At 41.3% G+C, this 12702-nt stretch overlaps 5 protein-coding genes across 5 annotated transcripts; 2 read left to right on the forward strand and 3 right to left on the reverse strand.

The window, feature by feature from the left end:
* Positions 1–173: 173 nt before the first annotated feature.
* Positions 174–2454, forward strand: VTP21DRAFT_1473 (uncharacterized protein; the record flags this gene model as incomplete). Its single annotated transcript, XM_069391564.1, has 3 exons — positions 174–313; positions 371–435; positions 503–2454. The coding sequence occupies 3 exons, from the start codon at positions 174–176 to the stop codon at positions 2452–2454; spliced, it is 2157 nt and encodes a 718-aa protein (XP_069251594.1).
* Positions 2455–2652: 198 nt separating this feature from the next.
* On the reverse strand, positions 2653–4375 carry VTP21DRAFT_1474 (uncharacterized protein; the record flags this gene model as incomplete). The annotated part of the gene is made up of 4 exons (XM_069391565.1): positions 2653–3204; positions 3268–3573; positions 3638–3700; positions 3758–4375. 4 exons carry the CDS (start codon positions 4373–4375, stop codon positions 2653–2655), a joined length of 1539 nt encoding a protein of 512 aa, XP_069251595.1.
* A 1338-nt stretch (positions 4376–5713) lies between these two features.
* Positions 5714–7516, reverse strand: VTP21DRAFT_1475 (uncharacterized protein; the record flags this gene model as incomplete). Its single annotated transcript, XM_069391566.1, has 3 exons — positions 5714–5905; positions 5970–6968; positions 7037–7516. 3 exons carry the CDS (start codon positions 7514–7516, stop codon positions 5714–5716), a joined length of 1671 nt encoding a protein of 556 aa, XP_069251596.1.
* A 359-nt stretch (positions 7517–7875) lies between these two features.
* Positions 7876–9721, forward strand: VTP21DRAFT_1476 (uncharacterized protein; the record flags this gene model as incomplete). The annotated part of the gene is made up of 5 exons (XM_069391567.1): positions 7876–7924; positions 7997–8217; positions 8282–8442; positions 8502–8629; positions 8709–9721. The coding sequence occupies 5 exons, from the start codon at positions 7876–7878 to the stop codon at positions 9719–9721; spliced, it is 1572 nt and encodes a 523-aa protein (XP_069251597.1).
* A 524-nt stretch (positions 9722–10245) lies between these two features.
* VTP21DRAFT_1477 (uncharacterized protein) lies at positions 10246–11979 on the reverse strand (the record flags this gene model as incomplete). Its single annotated transcript, XM_069391568.1, has 6 exons — positions 10246–10970; positions 11038–11121; positions 11189–11362; positions 11431–11559; positions 11619–11807; positions 11898–11979. 6 exons carry the CDS (start codon positions 11977–11979, stop codon positions 10246–10248), a joined length of 1383 nt encoding a protein of 460 aa, XP_069251598.1.
* Between the last annotated feature and the right edge of the window lie 723 nt (positions 11980–12702).

Below are 12702 nucleotides of genomic sequence, written 5' to 3' on the forward strand. Positions count from 1 at the left end.
ATACTCTCTTTACCCCATTACTTTCATTATTACAACTTGAAGAGGATACTTCCATAATTCCACCATCTTACTTACGCGTCATTTTGAAATATTTCTCACCATCTTCCTATATATCTTCTCATTTCAAATATTTCATTTTCAAAACCACACATATTAGAAAGAATTAGAAAAAAATGAAGAAGCAGTGTGTCCTTGTTGAAACTAATACGCACAACCAGTTACCTAGCTATAAGCAGGAGGAGCGACGTAGGTTACTCGAGCAATATCGAAATAGAAAAGATAAGGAGTTGATTAAAAACGTATCAGAGAAAGAGTATGGCTTTTCCACGTGTATTTTTCAAATCCCATTTTAATTTCTATTGTCTTTTAGGAAAAGAATGAGCAAAGCTCTGCCCGATGAGAAAATCGTGACTAAGCCCCCCGTTATGGCCAAAGGTTTGATATCTATGGATTTACCTACTACACCCACTCTTTTTACTAAAATTTAATTCGCTTTCCTCAGCAAAACTTGAGTCTCGATTGAATAAACCTTCCACAACTGAAGAGAACCTGTCGGCTCAATCCAAAAAAACCCTTGTGCAAGATCCTCGACCATGGCGACATAATATGAAAAAGCCTACTACTAAACCCGATGTTGTCTCTAAAACTATTGACAATCATAAGCCAGCAGTCTTCCATCATGTGGAAAAGGGGAAACTGCTGGAAATCCGCCCTATTAAACAAACGAATTCGTCGTGCCCGCCTCCAGTTAGAACAAAACCTGCTACCGCCCGTCGCAACATCACTCCTGAACCTGCCATTAAGGAGGAGAAGAACACAGAAAAGAAAGATATTCCTATGACCCTGGAGGAACTATCTGATAAGAACTATCGGCCTGCTCCTAAATCAACTATAATAACTCAACTCGGAATGCCAGAGCGGATAAAACCAACCTCTGATTTGCCCTTAACTCCTCCTGCCTCGTCGCCATCCTTGATATCCACTGCCCAACATCAACTGCCAACCCCTGCGCAAAGCATTCCTAAAAAACTGACTCAGCCCTCAGCAATACAGAGCATGTCTCATATCTCTAAAACATTTACTCAGAGAGAACCTCCTTTTGACATTCCCAGCTTTGCATGCACTCCTATTCATCGCCGGCTTTCTCAGAAACCTCTGCGGGTTCCTATTGTTGTCAATGATGCTGATGCGACCGGATTAATCACTCCAGAAGCTAGCCTTATTGGGAAAAGTATGATCCGTACGCCATATAGCTCCACTCCGATCAAGATATCAGAATTAGGTGGATATGAAGAGAAATCTATGGACAAGAGCGTTGAGAGTGCATGTGCCGGCCGAGGACGAGGACATGGGGCCTCCCTTGCCCAAACACCTCAGAGTCTTATCGAGATAAGTAAAGCAGAAGAAATGTCGACCTCCACCCTTGTGCCCTCCACCACCCAATCGGAAGATGATCCCCCCGAACTCACCCATTCTGACTCTTCTTTCAACACCTCCTTCGAAACCGAAGGAGATTCCATCCTCTCGTTGCCAGGGGCACTGCCGGCAGATACTTTTATCGAAGATGATCTGCAAGATGAATGCTGCGATCTTTCCAGTGTCCAGTGGCGTGATGCTGCTGATTTTGATTTTGATATTCCGATGGAGAAATTACCAGACGATACTTTCTTTGAAGGGTCGAGAAGGATTAGCCATCGACTTAGAATGACCGAACTGTCATTCAAAGGAAAATCCATCCCCTTACCAGACGATACGTTTGACGATGCAACCTATACAAAAATCAGCAGGCGAATGACATCATTCGTTGAAGCCAAATTGCCTGACGACACTTTTGCTACCCTAATTGAGGACAGTGTCAAAATAAGAGATACCCGTGGATCAGATTCCGAGATTGACACAATATACGCAAGACGGCGATCTAGCATTGTGGATCGACTTCCGGAAGACACCTTTATTTCTTCCGAAGATGAAGAAGTGCCGCGATTAAGCAGTGTGGCCGCTGAGAGAGTCGCATTAGCTGAAAAGGAAGATCAACGTAGGAGACAATCAGCGGCCGTACGCGAAGTGGCAAATTTGTTGCGAGACACTAACCTATCTCGTCGAGTTCGGTTCGTGGATTCAGAGCAAGCGACCGGGCAAAATCAACATGGGATTGGATCTCATGTACGCTACGCAGCGACTAGGCCCGCACGCCGTGGATTATCTTCCGCCGGATCTATCGACAAAAATGAAGAAGTAATGACCTTCAGTCCAGTAAGGAGATCGTCCCGCATTGCCCAAAAGATCCAGCATCTCCCATCTTCTTTGCGACCACAAGCAGCTGAGGTTGACAATTTAGCTGAAGTTGTGGATGGAGAATTTGGATTTGTCCCAAACCAGGCACTGAATGTACGAATGGCTGCGAAACCAGCTCTTCGCACGCCCATTCATAAGAAGCGCGCCAGTATCTTTTAGAGCATCAAGATTTCCTAGATATTGTAGAAGGGAATAACCCTCTCTCAAGGTTTAGCACAGTAGTTTTCTTTTCACTTCGAATATATTTCAAATATAATTTCAATTTTTATATGTTGGCGTTAGTTGGCAATAAAAGAGTGAAATCTTGTAATTAATCAGGTATTTACAATAGCTACATTGAAATATGTATGTATATATCTACAAAAACCCTATGTCCTCAACTTGGTTGAGCGCCAACAAAATCCTCCTCACTCTTGCCTCGCTCTCCTTATTACTCTCGTTGCTCTCCCTAGAACTAGACAAGCCGATCACACGTACAACAAATCGAACCAGGTGCTCTAACAGGTGTATGCTCGCATAGGCTCCAACTCCTCCACCTCCAATTCCTCCTCCCATTCCTCCTATAGCAAATTTTCTCCCGCTAGCACTGGACGTCTTCGTCCGCAATGTAGCGAAAATTGCGGAACTCCGGACTCCCAATTCCACCAATCCATTTGCCAATGCCTCCCATCCATTCACGTTTGTATTGCATATACTCTGCAAGGACTCTATATATTCGACCAAATGAGTCGCATTCTCTAATCGATGCATAACTCGGACTTCATTGACACGCGACACCAATCTCGCAGCCCACCGACAATGTATGGCCACAAGCTCCAGAATGATATGCAAGAAATTGTCACTTGGCAGGGCAGCAAATTCACATGAATCGAAAACCAGCTGAACTACGTCGAGAACAGAGTCCATCACCTAAAGAACGAAAGCATTAGGCACTAATGGACATGCAAATAAGAAAAAAAAAAAAGCAATTGCCTTGACTATACGCGAATCTTGGACATCCAACTCGCCACCCTCTATCACACTTTCGCACCATTGTGCTTCCTGTTGCATTCGGCTGACTACTTGTTCTAGAATCCCATGCACCCATTGCTGCACTGCTTCAAATATTGAAGCATCAACTGCAAGTCCATGTGCTTTGAGGCTTAGGCCTTTTTGCGATAGTACATCACCGTAAAGTGCTCGTTTACGGTCAAGAAGCTCGCGTGCAGACTGTATATCTATGTCGGAAGAATTATTATAAATAGGAGAAGAAATCGTGGTTGACATGTCTTGAATAATCTAAAATGAAAAAAAATATTTAATCACACAAGCAGCGGAATATCCCTAATAATCTGAGGTTCACCTCTATATATTCTATCAGTTTCACGAATCCTCGTTGGTAGTTACTCCACTTAGGGAAAACATTCTATTTTACAAAATCATTCAATAAATATTTTAACAATTTTAGATAATAATTGCTTACAGCCAAAGGGATAGCGCCATTTTTTGTCACTCGTATCATCTCCTCTAGTAATCCATCCACTCCTGAACGAACCTCGTCGATTGCTCTAATTCGAGCATCAAAAAGTGAAGACATAAGTTGTTCCAAACTTTTTCCTTCTCCCTCACTAAAAGTTTGCATGTTTTCTCCTTTCACGAGACGCCGAACTAGAGCAATCCGGTTCGAATGAATATTGCTATTAACACTTGTATCCAGACTCCAGCGAAATCGCCGCACCTTTCGTATTACATTTTGCATTGCATGCTCTTTTTCCTTTGCTTCTTCATTGCTTTCCATCTCCACTGTTTTACTGGCATTCTCATTTGTTACCTGCAGTAAACTTGCAAGCCTACAACTAAGCATTTGTGAGATTTTTCTTGATTTTACGATTTCCTCTCCTTCACTCTCTCCACGCTTTCGCTTTTGAATACGATTGTTCGTATGCAATGACTTTTCATTATCGATTACATAGGTCTGTGCTAGGGGAGGAGGTGGTCTTGAATAAGTGGGGAGTTCCGCTAAGCCCTCATTATGCAGCAGATTTTCAAGTGAGGTTAGCAGCAAATTTGCTGTCTGTTGCCAGAGAGAGCCTGTATTCATTGGATATACACAGTTATGTATATGCGTTGAATGTGGGCATCCTTCTTGGTATGAAAACATGGTTTTAGTTGTTGGGGGAATCTTGAATAAGTGTATTCAGTTGAGTAAAGAGACATTGGATCAAATAATTGAAATAGTCACAAATGCTTACATCATGGAGCATTTTGACAAATTACAATAAGTTGTCAAGGATCGAGGGGGTAACATTGGGTTTAGTCTGTACCAAAATTATATCTGCATATTGAATTGCGGCTCTGAGATATGGTGAATAAATAGCTTAAGATTGGTGTATTGGATAGTAAGATAGTGCAAAATATATCCACATACATAGCATTCGCCGTTAATCATCAATGATAATAAAAGTTGGCGAGGAAAAGAGTAAGACATGCTTTCACAGAACCTTGCAGGATCTCATTATTGTGAATATAGGCCCATTAAAACTGGAGAGGAGGGGCTTTTATTCATTTTGACCTGGGGCAAGCTTGCTGTAAACTTATGCCTGTGATTTGAAGGCTTATTTGCCTTTACTATTCTATAGACTTCATTAGTGTATCTATGGATATCTACGCTTTCATCTCTCAACCTTCACTATTACTCTGATGGAATAGTTGTTTGTAAATTAGACTTCAACTATGAAAAATTATAGCCTTGATATTTTCCCAGTTTCCATCCCCCCGTGCAAGCCTGGGCTTTCTCATACCATAGTCTTGAGAAAAATTTTGCCCTGTACCACCATTTGCTCTCGTTTAACATCAACTTTACAATAACCTCGCTGCGAGTGCATTTCAACGAAAGTTATCTTGACCTATCTACACTTTTCTCAATATATTTCAAAGCAATACATAGGCCTCCATGCGAATAATTCAGCGCATCGAAAAATTGCTCTACTATCTAGCGGAATCTCAATTTCTAGTCACATGCCCAGTAATCGAGTATAGCACTTCCCTTTTTTCACGACCAATTCTGTGGCTTCGAAGACAACTCAGCTTAGGATTCATAATTTACAGTGTAATTAGGTGTGACCACTTACCACTTTTTAATTTAGTTAGAGTTGGCTGTGATACTTTAATGTGTGTATTAACTCTAACTTATCGATATGTATCTTTAGTCAATGAGTAGTGTTTTCGAATCTTGCAACGATTAGTCAGTCGACATTCCCTTACAACGAAATAGGAATAAGGAAATTAGAATTAATATTAGTATCTTCACAGTATTATACATAGGCTCAACATGATGAGGTGTGAGATAAATTCTAGTTAACTCTTTTCATAAATATTATAGACAAAGCAGTGGTAATTGTCCAACATTTGGTGGAAATACAAGTCCCAATTTTTCTATTTAATACTTGAGCACTGACTCAGGTAAAAAGCTCCAAATCGTCCCAAATAGAGCAAGGATGGTACTCATAGCTATTAACATAACATCAACCATTTTCTCCCTATTGCTCATGGAGTGCCCGAAGATACGCAAACGGCAAGCCAGGGGGAATATAGCAGCGATGGCGAAGGAAAAGAAAGACCCAAGTAGTGCCTATTTATAACCATAAATAAATTTTCAGTGAATACTTTGACTCCAAGTATGTGATGCATCTAACCATGACGCGATCAAAGCCAGGAATAGCGATAGCGATAAAAACCACCACGCTCACAAGTAGGGTACGGATGGTCATCTGTAGTGGGAAATGCCACTTTCGTATAAAATTCCAATGATCGATTGCGTACTGGGATCGGAAGAACATGAGCTCGAAAGTCAAACTAATCGGGTTCATCGTCAAGGCAAATTTGGACATAGGATTGACTACGATCAACCATACTGCAATATGATTGATCCAGCCCATATAGCCATCCGTGGCCATTAGATTCTTGGTAATTTCCTCCATTGTTTCTCGTCCGAACATCAAGTAGCCCGATGCTGCCATTGTGAAGTAGATGCTTGCAGTAGCCAGATAAGTTCTGTCTACAACTGTACCGAAGCGCTTGGGGTTTTTCATCTCTCTATAAATCGAAGGGAAAACCGCATGGCCAGCAAAGCCAGCCATGATAAGGCCAAACGAAAATGGGAGAGATAGCCAATTTTCAGGCCACAGCGTCGTGGGCATGGGTGAGAGTAGACTGCCTGGTGCTTCCCCTTTTGATAGGCCATCGATGAGTACCACTCCTACTAAACAAAACGCTGATACAATTCCAACCAGCGACCAATAGGACAAGATGTGGATGGGAAGCCAAGTAGATGGCGCAATGATGGCAAAGCCGATTAATTTCAGTGTAGTAAGACTCATATGCGGAAACAAAATCTTCAGAGAATCTCCAATTAGAATCACCTGGCTAACCGCTGCCGCCATTAGTTCGAGCATAAATGTTACAGTAGTGAAGCTTCGGGAACTGGGGCCGAATGCTACGACGCCCATATCTGCATAGGTATTTACATTGGGTGCAGAATCCATACAACGTGAAATCGAAATAGCTGTATAGCGAGTGACAGCACAACAAAAAATGAAAATGAGAGTACCAAGTATCCAGCCTGCAAACCGGAAACCCAAAGGGAGAGCGAGGATCCCTATGCCCATAAGGACATTAATGCTATTGAAAACGGACTAATAGAATAAAGAATAACATTAAAGTAGTCCGCAGGTTCCATTATTGGAGACTGCTAAGGTTTTACCTGCGACACCGAAGATAGGCCATGATAAGCCCCGTCTTGATAAACTTGACCCTCCTGATCAGCATTATCTTGTGTTGATTCTGCACGATTCTGCAATGAATCCCATCGTGCTAGGGAATCTCTTCTCTGTGGTATAGATTCTTCAAAACCAGGGATACCGCTTGCGACAGAACCACGTTTTGCGCGTAGTAACGGCGATTGTTCTGCGAAAGGCGAATAAGTTGTTGAATAAACAGACACTGCATCGTATGGATCGATTCTTTCGGAAGAGCTGTCCGCCACAAGTTCATTAAATTTGTAGTTGACGCTGCGAGAATAAGAGCTAGCCCAGCTATTGATGGATGTGGAGAGGCGTTGAGAAAAGTTATCTGCCGCGGATTGAGGATCAAGCTGCGAGACACTGCCACGACGATGTGGTATATTGAGGGCAGGGGAGCCCACTATGGTGGGGGGAGGATGATCACTGCTCGAATACGACATAGAGTTAGGGTTGATTAATTAATGTGCAGAGTTTTCCGATGGATTCGCAGAATTCACAAGGGCAACAAATACAAGGTTTTTTGCGGGGACAAAAAGGAAGGACAGAAGCACAGAAAAAGCTTTGCGAATAATTCAACGGTCTTTGAAGAAATTCAGATTAAAGCGGCTTTGTCCTACAATTTATATGGTTGGTATGCTGCGACACATGCTTTTCCCTTCAATTTGTGAACGGGAAAGGAAGTTTATTTCAAAATCGATCCTTGACCTCCTACTTGTCCTTCCTCGTTCTATAACGCGAGATTTCTTGCGGCTTTTCTTATTTTCTGCTTTTGTTTTTCTTTTACTATGCAATAGAAAATATGGGAGGAATATGTTGCAAGGAGGAAAATATCGACTTTGACGATGAGGGTATTAAACTTTTGTTACAAAGGGGTTGATAGCTTTTCGTTCTCTTACCAATGCCATATTTTTTAAAAAAAGTCCATTTGAACCATTTCAATCTTATGCGCAGTGTAGGAAGGGGTTCATTTGGAAAGGTGCGCGTCGTTCAGCACAAAAAGACAAAAGAAATGTATGCTTTAAAATATATAAATAAGGCGAAATGCGTAAAAATGCGCGCCATTAAGAATGTGATTTCGGAGCGGCGCCTTCTAGAGTCGCTCGACTACCCATTTATTGTAAATTTACGATACGCTTTTCAGGTGAATAGCAATTCTTCATGTTTACTAAGTGGTTGTCTTAATATCAAATTGTCATTACGCTCAGGATGACGTTAATTTATTTATGGTGATCGACTTGATGTTGGGGGGCGACCTACGCTTTCACCTGGAGCGAATGGGGAAGTTCCCCGAGGAATGCGTGCGTCTCTATGCGGCAGAGCTTTCTTCTGCCTTGGACTTTCTGCACAGCAAAAGAGTTGTCCACAGGTAAATATCAACCCAATAATCAGGGTGTTTTTCCGTATTGAAAAATCTATTCGATAAAGAGATATAAAGCCGGACAACGTGCTACTGGATTCCAAAGGACATGTACATCTTACCGATTTCAATATTGCCGCCCACTATAACGAGAGTAAGCCCCTGACTACTTATGCTGGTTCATTGGCTTATATGGGTAAGTCGATTTTCACTCTTCTCCCCGCCGATTATCATTGGGGGATAATAAATTGTACTGAATAGCTTTCCATTTTTAGCTCCGGAAATTCTTCAAAGACATGGGTATTTGAACTCGGTAGACTGGTGGTCGTTGGGTGCAATGCTTTACGAGATTGTCTTCGGCGCACGTCCTTTCCGCGGAAGAACTAGCAGCGCATTAACCAATGCTATTATCCATGACCCGCTACTGTTCCCCCCCGATGCACATGAAGTGGCATCGCAAGAGTGTATAGACTTTATAACACGCCTTTGTACCCGAGAGATACCCAATCGCCTCGGATGTGGTGAAGAAGGATTTGCGGCCGTCAAAAGCCATCCCTGGTTCAAGGACCTGGATTGGGAAGCCATCAAGGAGAAAAAGGTGACTCCTAAGTTCGAGCCGGACTCGACACAATCAAATTTCGATGCAATGCATGAGCTTGAGGAGTTGCTCTTGGAAGACGACCCACTCACCATTCGCAAGAAAAATAAAACCAGACCCATCATAGGGCAGCCTGATTCAGTTTTGGGTCGAGGGTTTACGAACAAGTATGGACTGGAGTTGAAAATGCTGGAGGAAGAGTATCATCCCTATAATTTCACGCGAGTGAACGAAATCGCAAGACAACAGAAACGGGCCCATGCGGTGATTACCTCAACTGGAGAGGGCGTGGACGTCGTATCTCCTACATTGTCGCTTGCAAGAAAAGGACGCCAATTCAAAGGAGACTTTGAACAGGCCGCAATCGCTCGATTCAGAGAGAATGAAAGTTGGAATAGCTTTGGAAGCACCGAAGAGAGAGATAGAGACTACGAGGGAGATGAAAAAAGCTCATCTACAAAAGTCTTGTCGAATCATCATCTTCCATCTGCTAAGAGATTGGAGGAGCTACGGACAAAGGAATTAGACGGCCGAGAATTTGTGAGAAAAGTGACCAATGTCCGTGGTCGCCTTGAGGTCGGCGGAGGAGTTTGCGGAAGTTTTGATGATGGATTCGAACTGGACTCCAAGGAGAGAATAGCTGAGGATGAGGAATTTACAGAAAAAATGGTTTCCTTACCGACGAACTAATCACTATAATCTAAATACCATTTTGATATTTATTGATACAGTCCTTCTATTCCTTTTCATTATTTAATTGATTCTTATAATTACCACGTTGTTTTCCCTCCTGTTATTACCTTTGGTATGATCGCTTTGTGTCGTTGCTATTTATTTTATTTATTTAATCATCCTATTATTAAGTTAATCGAATTAATGAATCACTTTCGTTATAGTTGACTCCTTAGGACAACTTAAAGACAAAAGTGGATATTAATTACAGCTTAAATTTGGAAAATTATTAATTTATTCTGATTTTTGTCACGGTGTCTTGCCCTAGCTTGCTTATCAAAAACGTCTGTACATTTCAGGAATACTTTCGGATTAAATATTTTGGACGAAATGAAAATATATATATATATATATATGTATAAAAATATGTGAAATATCGTAAGACTAGAGAAGAAATTAATAAGTTAAACAATCGATATATCATTTTGGAGACAGTCATTAGTTCTAGTGGAGAGATAAGGCTAAAGAGGCGCATGGTCACGTCAAATATCGACTGGAATATATCCCCCATTTAATGACATTACTTTTACAACACGTCGATGGACTTCCGCCTGGAATGGTTCGAAAGGCATTGACTCTCCATCAATAGATAAGTAACCCTTTGTGGAGCCTTTGGGTAATTTGGGGGTAAGTCTAAACGCCTTCACTTTATAGTATTTTACAGCGCGCGACTCCACATGGGCTCCCTTCGACAGTTTATCAAAGATGCCGAGGACATTTAGAGTCGAATCGGGCTCAAGGATCACCATATCCAGAAGCCCATCATCGGGCAGCGCATAAGGATGGCTGAGCATTCCACGGCCGAGGAGCGGACACTTGGCGCCCAGAACATTGATGAGATCTCCGTTGATGCGGTGCCAGTTTTCCGGTACCGGTGAATCTATATCACCATATTTATCCTTCAAAAATGACTCTTCCTCGGTATCGATTCCGTTGACATCATTCTTTTCTTTGTGCAAACGGTAGTGCTCTTTGACTGCGGAAAGTTCTGCATGTTCCACGAGCATTGATAGCTCGCATGGGTATCGTTTCTTGCGCATGATATAATACAGTGCACCGACCGTAAAGCGGGTATCACCCATCCATTTCAAATGTTTGTCCGTTCCAAGATCGGCGTCACCGGCGATGCCAAAATTTTGTGAAAGGAAGGAGAAATATCTCTCTTTTCCTTGAGTAATGGAGCAGATATCAATTGAAAGAGGAGTTCCTGGAGAATTAGTTTAGTAAATAGCATGAGATTGAGGTTAGACAAGATCAAGGGAATAAAATAAAACCTTTAATTGCAGCAAGAGTACTATTTACTGGGCTGAACCCCTGCTTCTCTCCATGCATAGAAATGCTCAATGCATTGCCGCTACCTAGAAAAGAGTTTGGTCCAGGTGAGAGCCTAGTTTTAGTTGTCTTCAGGGTAAGAAGAGAGGATACCTGTAGGAATTACACACAAGGGCAGCTTTGATGCGGAGAATGCGTCTTCACGTTTTAAAAGCCCGTTAATCACTTCAAATAAAAGCCCGTCGCCGCCCACTGAAATTACAGCATCATAGTCTTGAATATTGAGATTGCGCGTGAGTTCTTCTGCATGGCCTCTGTGTTCCGTTACTAGTTAAGTACACAAAAATCAGCAATGAAACAATGTTTCATTGAGAATGTCCTATGTAGCTCATTACCCTGAACATGATATGAACATCTGGCTGCATTTAACACAGGAAGAACATATTTATCCAAAGCCCGCCTGCTGGTTCCTTTGCCTGAGTATGGGTTCAACAAAATATAGAAATTCTTTTGCGGCTTTAATCCTAAATTGAACCGTGAGAGGACCCTATTCCAAGTCTTCAAATACAGACGATTAGTTTACCTTCATACGCAACTGACATAACCTTTTCAGCCCAAATATTTGCGTCTGCTTCGTCGTTGACTTCGTAGTACATAACTTGGAGGCGAGCGACCCCTGTTTTCGGATTCGGGACGAGCATCGAGATTTCCAGCGTTATTTGTTCCATTTTTTTAATTGATGCCCATAGTATGTTTTGAAGCGAGATGGGAACTAAGGGAAACGCACGTCAAAGGATAAGGATTAAATATAATATATTATATTATAATATCTTGCATGCTAACAGTGATATTAAAATTTTACCTTTGATCCCCGGCAAGATGAGATTCGAACCATCAAACTTGATTAAGACTTCGTATCTATTATAAATGACAGGTAATTCCATGGTAGTTTTGGGAATCGTTAGATAAGAGGGATTAAGGAGTGAAAAATGGGGTTGATGAAAAAAAAAAATAAGAAACTTCGTAAATATAGTGTATCAGATAGTGTCTTAATATCAATTCTTACATTACTCCATTCTTTTTCACATTCACAAAATTGAACTAAGCCTCTCAGATATGCACTCCAACCTAAATATTCACACCGTTCTCATTTTATATACTTCCTAGGTGTATGGGAAAGTTCCTGTTGCAATTGAGAAGAGAAGAATGGCAATTTGGAACAATGTAGCTGTAAAGTAATTGAATTGGGCGGCGAGAAGCATAGATTATGTACTATTTTATTTTTTTTTTGGTAGAATAGATCGAAATTTTAGTGTTATGCTGGCAAAGTTTGACGAACACATACGCAACTTTTCTGTTCTTTTATTATGGTTATCTATTGTTGTGGTTAACAAACATTAATGAGTTTGAAAGGCGAGCTATATTCAATGCCGTAGGAGTTTGTATTAGCTCAACATAATTTTGAATATACATTGATAACTTAAACAGTCTTTATTATATATATTGCTTAGTGTCATCTGTTACTTGGCTGCTAAGTAAAATTTGATAGACGAAAGGCAGTGTGTACATATAATAAAATTTTTTCCGGAAGTATTCAGTTTGCAACCGTTTAAAGAATAAACGATCGAGCCAACTAGTTAATTCAAGCGTACTATTTGAGCAAAACC

The sequence above is a fragment of the Calcarisporiella thermophila genome, assembly GCF_041956535.1.
Source record: "Calcarisporiella thermophila strain CBS 279.70 unplaced genomic scaffold VTP21scaffold_11, whole genome shotgun sequence".
In the NCBI taxonomy this organism is placed as follows: Eukaryota; Fungi; Calcarisporiellomycota; class Calcarisporiellomycetes; order Calcarisporiellales; family Calcarisporiellaceae; genus Calcarisporiella; species Calcarisporiella thermophila.